Source organism: Encephalitozoon cuniculi, chromosome IV (assembly GCF_000091225.2).
Source record: "Encephalitozoon cuniculi GB-M1 chromosome IV, complete sequence".
Taxonomy (NCBI): Eukaryota; Fungi; Microsporidia; family Unikaryonidae; genus Encephalitozoon; species Encephalitozoon cuniculi.
The window spans coordinates 78,682-94,606 of record NC_003231.1 but is presented as its reverse complement, the minus strand read 5'-3'; the positions used below and the strand labels follow the sequence as shown (position 1 = coordinate 94,606).

The 15,925-nt window shown below is 47.4% G+C and overlaps 12 protein-coding genes across 12 annotated transcripts; 6 read left to right on the top strand and 6 right to left on the bottom strand.

Annotated features, from left to right (window-relative positions):
- Nucleotides 1–4: 4 nt before the first annotated feature.
- Nucleotides 5–1,294, top strand: ECU04_0750 (uncharacterized protein; the record flags this gene model as incomplete). Its single annotated transcript, NM_001041108.1, has 1 exon — nucleotides 5–1,294. The coding sequence occupies one exon, from the start codon at nucleotides 5–7 to the stop codon at nucleotides 1,292–1,294; it is 1,290 nt and encodes a 429-aa protein (NP_584758.1).
- Nucleotides 1,295–1,348: 54 nt separating this feature from the next.
- ECU04_0740 (60S ribosomal protein L22) lies at nucleotides 1,349–1,687 on the top strand (the record flags this gene model as incomplete). The annotated part of the gene is made up of 1 exon (NM_001041107.1): nucleotides 1,349–1,687. The coding sequence occupies one exon, from the start codon at nucleotides 1,349–1,351 to the stop codon at nucleotides 1,685–1,687; it is 339 nt and encodes a 112-aa protein (NP_584757.1).
- Nucleotides 1,688–1,755: 68 nt separating this feature from the next.
- Nucleotides 1,756–2,340, top strand: ECU04_0730 (uncharacterized protein; the record flags this gene model as incomplete). Its single annotated transcript, NM_001041106.1, has 1 exon — nucleotides 1,756–2,340. One exon carries the CDS (start codon nucleotides 1,756–1,758, stop codon nucleotides 2,338–2,340), a length of 585 nt encoding a protein of 194 aa, NP_584756.1.
- Nucleotides 2,341–2,442: 102 nt separating this feature from the next.
- On the bottom strand, nucleotides 2,443–2,943 carry ECU04_0725 (uncharacterized protein; the record flags this gene model as incomplete). Its single annotated transcript, NM_001415589.1, has 1 exon — nucleotides 2,443–2,943. One exon carries the CDS (start codon nucleotides 2,941–2,943, stop codon nucleotides 2,443–2,445), a length of 501 nt encoding a protein of 166 aa, NP_001402484.1.
- Nucleotides 2,944–3,132: 189 nt separating this feature from the next.
- Nucleotides 3,133–3,600, bottom strand: ECU04_0720 (aminoacyl-tRNA hydrolase; the record flags this gene model as incomplete). The annotated part of the gene is made up of 1 exon (NM_001041105.1): nucleotides 3,133–3,600. One exon carries the CDS (start codon nucleotides 3,598–3,600, stop codon nucleotides 3,133–3,135), a length of 468 nt encoding a protein of 155 aa, NP_584755.1.
- Nucleotides 3,601–3,719: 119 nt separating this feature from the next.
- Nucleotides 3,720–3,992, bottom strand: ECU04_0715 (uncharacterized protein; the record flags this gene model as incomplete). Its single annotated transcript, NM_001415588.1, has 1 exon — nucleotides 3,720–3,992. The coding sequence occupies one exon, from the start codon at nucleotides 3,990–3,992 to the stop codon at nucleotides 3,720–3,722; it is 273 nt and encodes a 90-aa protein (NP_001402483.1).
- A 176-nt stretch (nucleotides 3,993–4,168) lies between these two features.
- Nucleotides 4,169–4,954, bottom strand: ECU04_0710 (putative tyrosine protein phosphatase MIH1; the record flags this gene model as incomplete). The annotated part of the gene is made up of 1 exon (NM_001041104.1): nucleotides 4,169–4,954. One exon carries the CDS (start codon nucleotides 4,952–4,954, stop codon nucleotides 4,169–4,171), a length of 786 nt encoding a protein of 261 aa, NP_584754.1.
- Nucleotides 4,955–5,210: 256 nt separating this feature from the next.
- Nucleotides 5,211–6,116, top strand: ECU04_0700 (uncharacterized protein; the record flags this gene model as incomplete). Its single annotated transcript, NM_001041103.1, has 1 exon — nucleotides 5,211–6,116. One exon carries the CDS (start codon nucleotides 5,211–5,213, stop codon nucleotides 6,114–6,116), a length of 906 nt encoding a protein of 301 aa, NP_584753.1.
- A 68-nt stretch (nucleotides 6,117–6,184) lies between these two features.
- On the bottom strand, nucleotides 6,185–13,300 carry ECU04_0690 (uncharacterized protein; the record flags this gene model as incomplete). Its single annotated transcript, NM_001041102.1, has 1 exon — nucleotides 6,185–13,300. One exon carries the CDS (start codon nucleotides 13,298–13,300, stop codon nucleotides 6,185–6,187), a length of 7,116 nt encoding a protein of 2,371 aa, NP_584752.1.
- A 49-nt stretch (nucleotides 13,301–13,349) lies between these two features.
- On the top strand, nucleotides 13,350–14,054 carry ECU04_0680 (uncharacterized protein; the record flags this gene model as incomplete). Its single annotated transcript, NM_001041101.2, has 1 exon — nucleotides 13,350–14,054. One exon carries the CDS (start codon nucleotides 13,350–13,352, stop codon nucleotides 14,052–14,054), a length of 705 nt encoding a protein of 234 aa, NP_584751.2.
- On the bottom strand, nucleotides 14,035–14,934 carry ECU04_0670 (uncharacterized protein; the record flags this gene model as incomplete). The annotated part of the gene is made up of 1 exon (NM_001041100.2): nucleotides 14,035–14,934. One exon carries the CDS (start codon nucleotides 14,932–14,934, stop codon nucleotides 14,035–14,037), a length of 900 nt encoding a protein of 299 aa, NP_584750.2.
- Nucleotides 14,935–15,026: 92 nt separating this feature from the next.
- ECU04_0660 (triglyceride lipase ATG15) lies at nucleotides 15,027–15,914 on the top strand (the record flags this gene model as incomplete). The annotated part of the gene is made up of 1 exon (NM_001041099.1): nucleotides 15,027–15,914. One exon carries the CDS (start codon nucleotides 15,027–15,029, stop codon nucleotides 15,912–15,914), a length of 888 nt encoding a protein of 295 aa, NP_584749.1.
- Nucleotides 15,915–15,925: the final 11 nt, after the last annotated feature.

Sequence of the window (15,925 nt, the reverse complement as noted above, 5' to 3'; positions counted from 1 at the left end):
TCAGATGATCGATATCAACCTAATCAGAGATCCAAAGACCCGTGAAAAGGTTGTTGAGAGTGAGAAGAAGCGATTCAGAGATGGACTGGCTGTCGGGAAGGCCTACGAACTGGACAGGAAGAGGATTGAGATGAACTTTAGGCTTGACCAGATCAACACCCGAATCAATCAGCTGAACCGAGAGATAAAGTCTGGGTATAGGCAGGGGAAGAATAAAGAAGATGGTGACCTCAGCGAGAAGGTTGCTGAAATCAAAGGGCTTTCTGATGAGGCAAAGGGGCTCAGAGATGATGTTAAGGCTGTCGAAGATGAGCTTAACAAAGTAATGAAGGGGATAGGAAACATTATTTCGCCCTCTGTTGTGGTCAGCAACGACGAAAAGGACAATCCGATTGTGAGGTCCTACAGAAGCAGCAGGAACATGCAAAAGAACCCAAGGCCCTTCTGTGTGTTAATGAAGGACTTCACCCATTCTGTGGCTGGGGCAAAGGTGATGGGGCACCGTGGATACTATCTATCTGGGAAGATGGCCAGGCTTGCACAGGCCCTTACAAGATATGCGATTGACTTTCTTGAGAACAAGGGATATACATACATCCAGACGCCCGTGATGCTTAGAAGAGACGTAATGAGAAAAACATCGCAGCTGAGCGACTTTGATGACCAGCTTTACAAAGTAGAGGACGACCTGTATCTGATAGCAACATCTGAGCAGTCTCTTGCTGCACTGTATATGGATGAAAGAATGGTTCCTCAAGAGGTTCCAAAGAAATTCTGTGGGCAGTCGCTTTGCTTCAGGAAAGAAGCAGGGGCGCACGGGAAGGACAATGCAGGGCTGTTCAGGGTCCACCAGTTTGAGAAGATTGAGCAGTTTGTGATATGCGGGCCTGAAGAATCTCAGAAGTACCACGAGGAGATGATAAAGGCATGTGAGGAGTTTTATCAATCACTGGACATAAGCTACAACGTCGTGGGCATTGTGTCTGGTGAGCTCAATGATGCGGCAGCCATCAAGTACGATCTTGAAGCATACTTTCCAAGTGCAGAGAAGTATAGAGAGTTGGTCTCTTGCTCCAACTGCACGGACTACCAGTCTCGGGAGCTCGAGATAAGATATGGAGTGGTTAAGGAGAACAACCGCAAGATCTATGTCCATCTGCTGAACGGAACAATGTGTGCTGTCCAGAGGGCATTGTGCTGCATTGTGGAGAACTACCAAACTGGGGACGGAATTGCTATCCCGGATGTTCTGCAGGGATACTTCGGGGGAGACTTGATTGAGCTGGGCCCCTAAAAGCCATCTCTCTGCTCTTCTGAAACCAAATTTTTTCACCCCAATAAGCTAAGAATGACTGCAGCATCTGAGAAAACCACAAGAAGGTTTACTATCGACTGCACAAAGCCGGCATCCGACAGCCTGATCTCTCCTTCGGACCTGGGGGCATTTCTTCAGCAGAAGATCAAGTGCTACACGGGGAAGAAGGAGAAGCTCCTCCATATCAATGCAAATGGAAACATTGTTGAAGTGGATGTTACCGGAGGGTTTATAGGCAAGCAGGGGCTGAAGTGGCAGATAGGAAGGTTTCTGCACATGAAGAAGCTCAGGGCCTTCATCAAGATTTTTGCACAAGGGCTGGATGGGTTCGAGCTCAGGTACATCAATGTTGAAGAGGGCAAGGAGGAATAAAGATAGGTTTTTTCTAGGCTACTCTTAGAGTCTTTTGGCATTGATTAAGGAATTCTCCTGGTGCCCTTATGGGCTTCTTATTTACTGAAGACTTCAACGGGAAGCTGTACGAGATCTTAGAGGGATACTGCGGGAAAGGGCTAACACTGATGGTTTCTGGAGGCTCTCTGCAGCAATGTTTAGACGATCGAAGGTACTCTGACATGGACACTTCTGGGTGGAAGATATTCTATTCTGATGAAAGAGCGGACCAGGACTATCTGAACTACACCTCATCACTGCCTTTCATCAGTAGAACTAACGCAGAAATACACAGGATACATACGTCAAGACCGCTGGATGAGGCTGTTAGAATGTACTCTGCAGAGCTGGTGGATATTGACATATGCCTCCTTGGAATAGGTGGAGACGGGCATATATGCTCCCTGCCTCCTGAGTGCCCTGAACTGAGCTCCAACGACTATGTAGTAGCTCTGGAGGGAAGCTTTCCTGTGTCTCCAAAGAGAGTAACCATCACGCCCAGGTTTATCAACGAGAAGGTTGGGGAGTTGTACTTTGTAGTTCCAGGGAGCAAGAAAAAGGGGGTTTCTGCCCCAGACAGAAGCATAGTCGAGAAGATCAAGAAAGACTTTGTTGTGATCTTGGAGAAGTGAGAAGAGCACCGCAAAATGTTGTCCTGTATTAAAAGGTGAGATAAGTAAGCAGCTTCTTTATTTGGCATGTCCAACAAAGTGACCAGAGAAAAACATGCAAAATCACAAAAAGACCGTGCAAACGAGAGAAATAACTTCTACAGCAGCATGGGACAGGTAAAACCACCTGTGGTTTCTATAGATATAGGGATCCCTGTCATCAGATGTGCTCTCAATTTTGTCACGATCGCATGTGAAGAGTACTATTGTGTCAGCAACAGCCAGGAGTAGCATCAAAGCCAGGTGGAGCCACAGAAAGTTCCTAGTTTTCTTTTTGGGTCTGAGTGCCAGGAAAAGTAGCTTAACTATCAACGGGATTAACAAGATAAAGGTGCATAACACGCCACTCTTGAATGCATAGAAGTTTATCCAGCGGTCGTTCTTGTCATACTTCATTCCTAGGATGTCAGGAAAGTTATGAACTCTGTAGACCCTAGAATTGACACAAGCATGCTCGACCATGTCGATAACACCAGTCTCCAACATCTGGTAAACGAAGAACCCTACAACTATTAGAACGGGCGAAGTTTCCTGCAGCTTAATCAAAATGCCCCTTGAGATCATAGGGTCCAACGACAAGATGCTTATGTATCCTGTAAAGGGGCACTGGGATCTTCATGCGATGCGATGTCTCCTTCCTTCATATAAGGTCTTAAGGGGCGGATGTGGACTGAGAGGCTGTACCTACCTTGGTGTTGAGATGCAAATAACCTGCATGAGTCCTATGCATGACTAAAAACAGGTGAGAGTGATTTAATATAGCTTTAGATGGCCGGAGATGACTTCAAGCCTGGGCCTTAGGGCAGGGCCAAGCATCAGTACTGTATTTGTACCCGGTGGAACCTGTGTTCTACCAGCATCACATATCTTATGGTGATACACCCCGTTCTTTCTGGCCAGCTTTATCATCTCTTGAATCTCGCAGCCAGAGGCCTTCAGCACTATCTTCGCCTCCCCGTTCCTCCTCCACTCGCTGAGCAGCTCCTCGTCGTTCTTGAGCAAGTGGCACATCACAAAGGACATCCCGTGGCAGATCTGGGAAATGATCTTTCCCTTCGACATTGGATAGTCCTTGTTGATTATTATGTTCATTCCATACTCTCCTTTCTCGACGGGCCTTCTAGCTCTACGACTACTTCTCTTTGTCTGAACGACATAAAGAGCCAGAAGAAGACAAGCTACTTTCCAGAAGTTGCTGGCTATTGCCGCCAGAATCTCCATTTGGGGCAATGGGAAAATCCTCTATAGAAGGTCTGTTGAATCACACGATGGATGGATGAGCCATCCTGCAAGAAACATGGATTGATAGATACAAGGCTGCTCTCAATGAACTGTTGCATCTAAACATCAAAGCTCTGCTTAAACGTATCTGTCTTGCTATCACAGTGGTTATCAGTGCATCCTATTTTCTTTGCACTGCAGCTTTCTCCGGTACAGCTGCTAGAATAAAATACAACTCCCTCCTTGCCACTCCCGCGCTTTGTACTGTCGCTCACATAGGGATGGAAATCTTTGTCCCAGCTATTAAGCACCTTATTTATTACGCCACTTTCGTGATGCTCAGCCCCCACTCTCCATGCCGCCACTATTAGCGGAACCCAGCAGTGTCTCATCAGCTCCGGAAGCATACACTCTTTTATTTCTTTTCTGAGGATGTGTTTAGGAATCTAAAAGAAAATTGGTCATTGGGAAGCCTGTGAAACTGCAATGGGTCTCTACTCTAGCTTTGTGGGGCAGTCCTATTCGGTGCATAACGCATGTCATTGGAACAGGAGGGAAGTAGTTAGTATCATTTATTCGATCTAAGCTTGTCTCTTTTATACAGGTCTCTATAATCAAGGTTGTCCATTGTCACATATCCCTTTGGATCGCACAGGTCCGGATACCTGCTGTAAAACTTCCTGTACCCCCCCTCCATCACATACACTTCAGGGATGGTCAGCAGCGGATATGGATTCTTCATCCTGTCCATGTTCCTGAGATGCTGGGCAAGTCTCGGAGCCCTTATGGATGAGAACTCGCAGTGGAAGATCAAAGCCCTTGGTCTTCGGAAGAGGAGGCCCAGCTTCTTGGTGGAGCTGATGTTCACTGCATTTATGATATGTCCTCCTCGATACTCATATGGGAACCTGCAGTCTATGACCAGGTAGTCGATGTTATACATCCCCTCAACAACCTGCTTTGCAACATCAACAGAAATCCTCTGGATGCTATCACTTTTTCCAGGTCCAAGGGTGGGGAGAGAAAACACTTCGCCGTTGCTAAAGTCCTTCCAGAAGTCTATAAGATGTCTATTTGCAGCGGGAGCAGGGCCGGCCCTGCTTTGCCCCCTCATTCCCTGCAGTGATGTCCACACAGCCTTCTCTCTACACTTCCCTTGCTTTCCAGATCCTCTTAAATGATTCATCTTAATCGCATCGCTATTATCTACAAAAGGATCGTGTCCAGGATCCTCGAACTCAATATTCTCACTGGACGACCAGGGGATTTCGTAGAAAGGCTTGATGTACATCTGATCTACGGCTGCAGGGCACTGTTCGTTGTCACTTGAAGCAAATGCTGAGCTATTTGTCATACTAAACAGATCCCTGAGGGTGTGTTTGGCAAAGGTTGAATATTAAAAAGTCATTTGTGGAATTTAAATTAATGAAAACCAATCATATGCAAATGATCACCTGTGGTAATTGTCTTTATGCAGTGGATGGCTCTGCTGCAGCCCCAGCGCCTTTATGCAAATAGCGGGAGATTGCTGCCGTGAGTTCGGCAGAGCAAGAGAGCTTGAGGCGTGAGGATGAAACAGAAAAAATATTTAAGCCCTGAAGGGACGAGAGATGATAGAAGGCTATCTTGAGAGGCTGTTCAAATGCAATTTGCTTGCAGAGGCAGAGGTAAAACACCTGTGCGAGACGGCGACCGAAATACTGATGAGGGAGGAAAATGTTGTCAATGTCAAGGCGCCTGTGACGATATGTGGGGATGTGCATGGGCAGTTCTACGACCTGATGGAGTTGTTCAAAGTTGGAGGCCTTCCCCCGTATACAAACTACCTGTTTATGGGAGACTATGTGGATAGGGGGTACCATTCAGTCGAGACGATCTCTATCCTGCTGTGCTTGAAAGTGAAGTATCCCAGCAGAGTATGGCTGCTCAGAGGGAACCACGAGAGCAGGCAGATAACCCAGGTGTATGGGTTCTATGACGAATGTGTTAGGAAGTACGGAACATCTCTTGTATGGAGGTACTTCACTGATCTCTTCGACTATCTGCCTGTTGCAGCCATTGTCGGAGACGACACGTTCTGCTGCCACGGGGGACTAAGCCCGTCGTTCGACACGCTTGACCAGCTGAAGGCCATTGACCGGAAGGTTGAGATTCCCCATGAGGGTCCCATGTGCGATCTGCTCTGGTCTGACCCCGACGAGAAGGCTGGATGGGGGCCCTCTCCCAGAGGTGCTGGATTTACGTTCGGTAAGGACATAACAGATGCCTTCAACGAGAGAAACGGGCTGAAGATGATATGCAGGGCCCACCAGCTTGTGATGAATGGATACAACTGGAGCCACGAAAAGGGATGTGTCACGATATTCAGTGCGCCAAACTACTGCTATAGATGTGGGAACCTGGCGACGCTCATGGAGATGGACGAGCATGGGGCATACAGCTTCACGCAGTTCGAACCTTCCCCCACAAAGATCGAGACTCTTGTCTCGACCAAAATCCCAGACTATTTCTTGTAGAGTGTCACGGTAGGGCTTGTGTGCTATTGATAGTAAATTTATTAGATCTTTGGTCTCATTCCATTCCATCAGATGCTCTCAGGCCGGGCACCCTCGACTACCGATTTTACCGAAGCAACAAAGGATGGCTTTTCAACAGACATGCAGAGTTCTCCAACCATAAGTTTGTGGTTGCTTTCTTCAACCACTATGCTTCTTAACTGCACATCGAGAATGCTGATAGTATCAGATACCAGCAGCCTTTTTGTGGTCAGAATAAGATGGCACTTTCCGTTGAAGTTTCCAAATGTTCCATCTACAAACCTCTCCTCTTCATTTACCTTCTTGACAATGAACATGAATATGTAAAAGCCCTGGCTCATCCCTTCGTCATACCACCCCACGAATCCTCTGGGTCTTGGATACTGAAGTCTCTTGATCCTGCCGTCCATGGACACCTTGATGGTGTCGGAAATCCCGGTGACAAGGTCTGCAACCTCCACAATCGGCCTTGTAAATGCCCCAAGAATCCCCTTTCCAAGCCCTTTCACAACGCCCGTGACGCCTTGTGACGCCCCTTCAATGGGAGACGTTGCTATCCCCGCTATTCCGCGCGTTATGGAGTCAAAGAGATCCCCAGTTCCCCTGAGTATGGAAACCACAGAGCCCTTTGAGTGCTTGGACCTCGGCACAAGGAGATGCACGTCACACGCATAGGAGTGGTGGCCCTTTGCATGTCTAAGCTCTATATTGCATCCTACTAGCCTGGCACCTGTTCCTATGCTCTTCGAGAACTTCCCAACTGTATTTGAAACACCATAGATAGTGTTCTTCAGAAAGCTTTTTCCTCCCTTGGCAATTCCCCGGGCTACATTGGTCCTCGAAAGAGTAGGCTCGACGAAAAGATCCTTGATTCCCACAGAGACAGACTCCGTGAAGCTTCCTATGTTTCCAATGAGATCAAAATGGGTAAGGACCTTGTAAAGATTCCTCCTGAACTGGGACAGGTAGAAGGATGCCAGAAGACTCCTAAGCTCCTCGGCTGTGGTATACAAACACGATTCCTTCATCCCGTCCATCTCCAGCGAAAAGTCACTAATGTTGTTTATGAGGAACCCCGTGACACTCGAAATGAAGTCCGACTCCACGTCTTTGAGAAAATTGACTTTTGCTCTCAGCCTCTCCATCTTCAGGTTTTGGATTCTTATATTCCTTCCATGCCCTCTTGGCGCATGCTCCTTTACCTCAAACATCTTGCTGACCTTTTTGGCCAAGCTCTCCTCGATGTTCAGTGCAAAGTCCTGCACCCTGCAGTATACATTCGACACTGAGACATGGTGTGTGGAGTCTCCAACAGCAAGCTCGAAGACAAGGAATTTCCTGCTGCCTCTTCTTTTCGCTCCTATTCGCAGATCCTTGTCGAGAGGATGGAAGATGACAGGAAACACACATAACACGTTTTGGTTATCCACCTGCACACTTTCGATAACCGTGCTAATTATCCACTCGGCATATTCCGTCACCAGCTTCTCTCTCTGCGCCCGCATGGCTCTTGAGATACGTTCTATCGTGACCTCTAGTCCCCTCAGATGCCCACATAGAATCTCATCTCCTCCTTTATCCACTAGCGAGACAGCTAGATCATCAACAACTATGTTCAAGTAGGCTCTGGACTCACTTTCAGGTATCGTTCCTCTGGATATCCGAAGAATTCTTGCAATCTTGCCCTGGGATGCCGATACTACAATTCCAGAGGTGACCATGCTTCCATCTCTATTTAGATCCACCTGAATGCTTCTGTCCCCAACGCGCAGCAATATCACAGGATCAAACACTAGGCTGTCCAGTGCGTATCTGTACACAGATTCTCTCTTCACATCATGCTCAACAGTATCGTGCCCTTGTGTGAACTTCATGTTGGTGTCCGTATCATTATATATCATATAGGGCCAGTCGCTCTCCATCCTTATGCCAAACACATGCTGCTCAGAGTCTACAGACCTACTTACACTGAGCAGGACAGCCTCAGAGCCTTGTAGTCTGAAGTACTTTGTCGTCTTGATGTCCAGCGGAATAAACACTCCGCAAGATCTGAGAGATCTGATGTCCAGACAATCCGCAATAAATAGATAAAACCCATTCGTAGACGTGTTGAAAGGCACCTCTTCACCGGCCTCCACATAGTAGCACACCTGCTCAGATACGGCCAGAAGTCTCATCCGAGTTTGGTTTCTAATGAAATGAGTGTACCTAAATTCGACTATTCTTGTGCTTGAGTCCCCTTTGAACTCAAGGAGAAAGTGGATGTAGTCAGGGTATGCCCCAGCCCTGGGTCCAAGACCACCAAATATGGCCTCGTTGGTCCACACCATCCCTTCATGGGTAACCCGAGCTCTGTGGGCTCTGTAGTTCTTTCTCACGAGAGTGACCACCCTAACAGACTTCTTTCTGATAACCACAGACCCATCGGCGCCATACTCTCCAACACACAGGCTGTGGATAATCTTCAGCCTGTCGGAACATGAAGATCCCCGACAGAATTTGATCCCATTGATCCAAATGTCGTCGCTGAGATGATTTACAATCATCATGGGCGGGCATATCGCCATTCTGACCTTGTGCATAAGAACATGCCTCCCAAAAAACAACTGTATCTCGCACTGCTCTTTTCTTATTTCTCCGGAATGTCCAGGACAGATCTGAATGGATGCCCTACTCTGAAACACCTTAGTCCCAGCCTGGTTGTTGAGATTGTGCACCAGAAGCAGAGGGATCTCAGAAGAGTCGATGTCATACACATCCTCTTTGCAGTTTCTTCCGATCGAGAACGGAATGTTCTTTCTTAGAACCCCCTTTGAGTTCATATGGACAGCTTCCTTGTCAATCGAAAGAACCAGGTTCAACACAGACGTTGTCCTGTTCACCACCTCGAAAGTCGGATAGAAGATTATCGCGACAGAAGCCATGGCTCCAGCATCTCTAACAACTACATCAACCCCGATCGTTATCCCGCTCAACTTACACACCGTTCCAAAAGAACTAACAGCTCCCTTCTCAATAGCATTGGCATCTATTCTTCCCACACCTGAATATTTTCCATCAACTCCTATCTCTAGAAAGAAGGTAGAAGCTTGCGGAATCGTATGACTGGAATGCCGGGGAATTTGCATTTCTGATGCAGACACATTGGGACAGTGCATTCTTCCCATCAAATCTATCTCACACAGATTGAAGAATGATAGATTATGTGTAATGGTCAGAAGCCTCGTCCTTCCATCATACAGCACATCAGCTATAAGGTTTTTCTCCTCAGCTCTAAATGAAGTGATGCTGCTGTCCACTATGTTGATGACGGTGCCCGTCTCTCCCTTTCCAACACAGATCCCATGCTCCTCATAATTTATGTTGAACTCGCCGGCCTCTCCTCCCCCTATGCTTCCAAACTGTCCTTGAGTCTTGATCTGTAGCGCCGTGTCTGTGGCATTTTTTATCCTAACCTTACAGTGGAATGGATCCACCGGTACTGTTGACTCCGTCTTCCTAGGCCCAAAAAAACCTGCAACCATGTCTGTAATCCCCTGCAGGTATAGTATCCTCAACCTTGCAAGTGCTCTAACATCTAGAAGAGTCCCATACTTCTTCACAACAAAGACGTTTTCCTCAACGACAGGAACAACCTTCATAGCGCTTGGGTCGTAGATATCAAGTGAACAAAGAAGCCTTCCCTTGAGAGAGTGCAACTCTTGGACGTCAAAGTGCCCGACCGGAAGGTTGATTCTGAGGAAGGACAAGCCGCTCCTTGCCTGCACCACAAGATCCATAAGCAGCACATGGAACCGCTCTTTAGATATCTGAATCCCAAGCTTCTCGCATATCTGCACATATTCAGAGGAGCAGAAGCGAGTGACAGATGCTAGAGAATTCATTTCATAGCATCCTCCCGCCACAGATAGAAGAAAGTATTCATCCTTCCTGCTGCTCACCTTTCTGTATGTGACCTTACTTCCAGCTCCACTTAAAATAGAAAGATCCAGACTCAGCTCATCGTCATATTTCACGTCTCTTATTCTCATTTCATCCAAGTCCTTGATGCTCACCAGTATCTCATCAATGCCAACTTTCATCCTCTTTGTATATCTTGCGTCGCCTTCACTACAAAGAAGCGGATAGAACATCAAAGCCAATATGGAAGGTGCGAGGCAGATTTCTATTCTGTCAATAAAAAGTCCTAGCACGTCTTCTGTTGCTTTAGCGTTGATACCCGATAGTACTGTATGTTCTCCATTCCCAAGTGTAACAGATACCCTTCTCACCACGGCATTCCATCCATCCACCGTCTTTCGAAAAACCAATGGACATTCCATCCTGACTGACTTCCCAGAGGCCATCACATAGAGAGATATGTCAAACGAGATGTTGGTTTTCGTAGGTGTATTCGACGACATTGGAATCCCCATCATCTCGTCTCTTATCCCAACGATCATTTCTTCATCAATCTCTCCTCCAATGCTTCCCTCAACAACAGTTTCAATGCCCGACTTCTCGAATTTGCTGATACAAACCCTCACCTCTCTTTTCTTACCGCTCAATGGAGAATGAGAACCATCCGCGCCCGAGATTCCGATTTCAAGAGGATGAACCGTGATGTCCGCTCCATTCATGAAAGCCCGTATGTTCCGAGCCTCTATTTCCAGGCCATTGCGCGGTCTAATCAGGAGAACCCCCACAGACACCTTAAAGATGCCACTATCACCTCCGGCTCCACCAAATATTCTTGTAAACACATCTAAGCCTCTGATGTCTTCTTTGTGTACTTTCACCATTGCAGATCTGCATGCATACTCTTCTCCCACCTCAAGGTCTTTGATATCAACTATACTCTTGTTCAGAGTGGCCTTCACACTTCTGGCCAGGCCCTGAAAGTACTCGTCAACACTAATGCTCAGAATAGACCCTTTGCGCTTCAATATCGCCTCCACCCTTCCGACCTTTAAAGTGGCCTGAGTAGATCCTCCACCCTGAGCCATCCACGACATCTCACGTGCAAGCTTGGCAATCCTTCTAGCCACCCCACATACCTTCAGGTACTCGATATCCAAGAACAGAGCCTTTCCAATCCTGGCTTCCATTTTCATCTTGGGGACACGGCACACAACTCTGCCATTCCTGTCCAGCACCTTTCCCCGAAAGATCTCCACGTCAAATATGGTTCCGCCATTACCAGACATCTTGATCCTCCGGAGCTCGGCCCTGCCGTTGGGTCCGTTGATCCTTATCGCATCCGAACACACCTCGAAGTTTGGGACAACAAATCCAGCGGGGAACACTGTTCCCCCCCCTCCGAAGTCGCTAGGATGCACGCCATGTGCATATAGGTCCACCATCGATGTCTTCACGTAAAACACACCATCAACAAGCAGAATCGCAGTCTCAATCCTATTGGAAAGAGCCTCACTTTTCTCAGACGTGGGATTGATCCAGTAAACAAAGGAAGATGCTATCGTCAGGGATGCTGCCTTCTTCATGCTTATCCCATCATTCACATACGAAAGAACCACTCCGCTAGACTCAACGCCATATCTGCCCGATGGCCTAATGTCAGCAAACCTTTCTAGATCAGATTCCATAGAAACCATGTCTGCCTTGAAATCGGCTCTCACCTTTCCTCTACATGCCAAAGACCCGTAGGAAGGCACCCACGACTTGCCCGCTATCCTCATAAGACCTTCAAAGCAACGTGGAAGCTCTCTTCTATAGTTCAGTACCCTCCATTCCCCAGCCAGTCCCTTGACATGTATGCCGGGCCCATCATAAGCAAAAGTCCCCCTTACGTCCAGTAGAAAGGAAATCAACTCGTTGTAAGGCTCGTGCTCATTGAGCCTGGTATCAACAAAATACATCTTCCATTCGTTTCCCTTGAAGTCTAGCCTGGCCGGTGAAAGCAGGTCCCTAGCACTGACCCTTCCTTCAGGAAGGACAATCCTGAATCCCTGATGCTTCTCGTCAATGACCGTTAAAGCCGCCCGCTTCACATTAAACACCATCGGAACGACCGTGGACGTCTTCTTTTTGCTGGCTCTCTCTTTCATAAACAGTAGAAAGCTTTTCCACGACTTCTTCTCAGAATCAAAAACACAGCTTCTTTTTATCTTCAGCAGCCTTTCTAGGCATATCTCTCTCTCGCATCTCTTCTTTTTTTCTACTTCGTCAGGACGCAGGCTCGGACGCCCCAGGACTTTTCTGTACTCGCTTGCCCTTGACATTATTCCAGCTATCTCCTCTAACGCAACGCCTTTTGAATCCCCAATCTTCTTTTGCAGCTGAATGAGATGCTTCCATACCTCCACTACATCTGCCCTCTCCACGCTTGCAGGGTCTTTCTGGTCTTCCCAAAGATTCATCTCCCTAGCCATCTCCAATACCTTTCTGTACTCTGGATGACTCCTAAACAATGTCCACCGTACTCTGTCCTCCGAATACTCCTTAAATCCCACAAGAATCTCTTCAATCATCTGTTGCCTCATCTCCAGGCGGAAATCATCGAGGTGTACTTCAATCCTTGGCTTCATGTCTCTGGGTGACATCTTTACTATGCTGCAGATGTTAAGCGGCCCCATGACCTTTGAAGCTACAGCCATTTCTACCCCCGTAATATCAAGGTTCTTCGCATTCCTCACCGAGCCGCCCTTTCCGTTGAACTCCAGCCTCTGTACTCTAAGAGCAATCGACGTTCCACTCACATACTCCACATTCACGTCCTCAACCAGAACCCGGAATCCGTCCCCCATAATCAGATCCTCAAAAAACGCAGAGCCCCCCTCTCGGGCATCAGATAGAAAACTGAGCTTGTCAAGCTTGCTCATGAACTCATACTTCTCATATTCAATACACTCCATGCATGGACTCTCCCCAAGAAAACACCAACAAAACCCGGCCTTTCCAATCTTGATGTCGACATCCCTTATATATATCTCAACAGGCTTTCTGGCAAGGCTCTTCCACGGCACCAGAACCCGCAACGTTCCTATGCGGTTGGACACAACCCTGCCATCAAACAACCTTGAAATGACAGAAGACTTGATCCTTAGGTTCGATACAGACACATACCCCTTGAATATCCCAAGCTCAAGCTGGTGCTTGTCTATGTTCTCCACATAGTTTCCAAGAAATCTGTTCAGCGTCTTCAGAAGAATCCTCTTGAGCATCGGGGATCCAAACAAACTCTGCATTTATCCTTTATTGATGGTGCCATTGATGGAATGTTTTAGATGTGGTTTTAGATATCTTGATCTTATAAGTCTCAGGTGTTTACTCATCATGCCTGGTGTCGCAAAGGGAGAGAACTTCGACTACCTGTTCAAGATAGTCTTGATAGGTGACTCGGCCGTAGGAAAGACAAATCTTCTGTCGAAGCTGACAAGAAACGAATTCCACAAGGACTCAAAGGCAACAATAGGTGTTGAATTCGGCACAATCACATTCAAAATAGGCGAGGACGTCGTAAAGGCACAGATATGGGACACTGCAGGGCAGGAGCGGTACCAGGCCATTGTCCAGGCATATTATAGAGGGACGTCAGGCGCTGCAATCGTCTATGACATCACAAACAAGGATAGTCTGAAAAAGGCCACCGGCCTGTGGCTGAAACAGCTCAGAGACTTCTCGCCAAATGAAATTCCAATAGTACTCATTGGAAACAAAAAGGATCTGGAGAGCGACAGGGAGGTTCCCACGCAGAGAGGGAAGGACGAGGCTGTTACAAACGAACTTTCGTTCTTCGAAACTTCTGCATTGACAGGAGAGAATGTTCGAGATGCATTCTTCGAGCTTGTCAAGATCATTCATAAGAGGGCGAAGGCACAGAAGGTCTCGATCGGAAAGAAAAAGCTCAGGACTGTAGAGTTCAAGAGAGAAAGCCTGAGGGAAGTAAAGCCCAGCCCTAAGAAGGGATGCTGCTGAAACAAGCCTTTTCTGGTGCTTGGAAGTATAAAACTGCAAAGAGTGGAATGGTGATGTTGTCGTTGATGGGAACAAGATACTCAACAGATCCCGCAAATATGAAAAATGGAAGCATGTCGATTCTTCCGTAGAGAGCGAAATAAACAACCGTTCCCGATATCACTCCTGCTATTGCCCCCTGGATGGACTTCTCAGTCACCCCAAACCACTTCCCAGCAATCGAGGCTGCTGAGTCCTGGAAGCAGATCGAAATCAGAGCAGAGACATACTCCACATCCTCTATAAACAGCCTCGGATACATGCAAGCAGACAGGAGATAGATGGGCGACAGCAAGGTTCTTCCCTTGTCATTCCTACTGAAGAAAGGCCTGAGCAGAGAGTTGGTGTATCTACACGACGATAGAAGACTCATGAAGAGAAGGAGGCCTTCTGCAAGCAAAAATGACACCCTGTGCTCCTTGTAGAACACTAGGAATGCAAAGAGGTGGAAGGTCTTTCTTTTCAGGTTTGTGCAGGGCGACCTGAGTAGAAGAACTTGTGCCAGGAGGCAGGCTAGTAAGATACATCCAATTTCAACAAAAGCATATGGTGCCTGTCTTATCTCGTCAAGGACGTGGAGAATATACCCAGGGATGTCAACAATCGCCAGGCATTCCGATATTTTTGTAAGCAACGGCTTGTAGGCGCCGGTGGTAATCGTATATTTCACTCCCAAGAGAGGCGATCCTATCCATAACTTCCGTTCTATGTGCTTGAGTATCGCCATTACTACATACCTTTCAAGGGCCCCAAATGACTTTCCATGTGCCTCTAGCGCCACTGTTCCTACCATGAAGTCAACAATGTCTAGCGGCGCCCCACACAACAGTAGAGTCTTCATGGAGTTCTGGGGAAGGGGAAATAAGTAGAAGCAAGCTGCGCGAGGGTGAAACATTTTATAAACAGAAGAGTGTTTGGGCCAGCATCTTTACTATGCTTCGATACCTCCTGCAGACGCCGATCTACGGTACATATGGTAGAGTCCAGGGGGCCTCTTATCTCTTCGGATCGGTGCTGGAAGACAGTCCTAGACTCAGCACCGCCCAATCCCAAGAATACACCTTAAGCTTTCTGGACAGAGTCCATCTGCTGGAGTTCATTGAGATGGCCTCAAATACATATCACTCCCACGACCTGGACACTGTGCTGGCCACCTTTGGATATGATGGAGACGGCCTGAGGGCAAAGGTCTTTGGATACGACGGGAAGATAGTTGTTGCATTCAAAGGGACGACCCTCTCTATAATGGGACTGGAGATAGGAAGAACATCTAGGAAAGATAAGCTTCTGGACAGGATTCTGTACTCCATATGCAAAGATAAGGAGTGCGAAGAGGAGAAAATCAGAGAGTTCGACAGCATCGGCTACTTCAGCGATGCCCTGGAAATACTTGGTGCCATCAGAAGGATATATCACGAAGGCAGGCTGGTCCTCACTGGACACTCTCTGGGAGGAACGATCGCATCTCTGCTTGGAATCAGGTACAATCTCCCCGTGGTTGCGTTTTCCTCTCCCGGAGATGCATATGCGGCTAACATTCTTGGGCTCTACGACCAAGGAAAGTGCTACGACAACATTATACACATAGGAATGTGCAGCGACGTTGTGTTCAGGGGAGAGTGCACCAAGCTATACAGCCCATGTGGCATTCTTGGATACAACATAGAAACAAGATGCCATACTGGAAGATCATTGTGCATAAGGGATGGAGGCTGGGACAGTCTGGTCTATCACCTTCTGGGCATGATGAGGGCCAAGATCATGATGTCCAAGGAGATAGTACTGATCGAGAGAAAAGAGGATATAAACTGCATTTACTAGTCTCTTGTGTC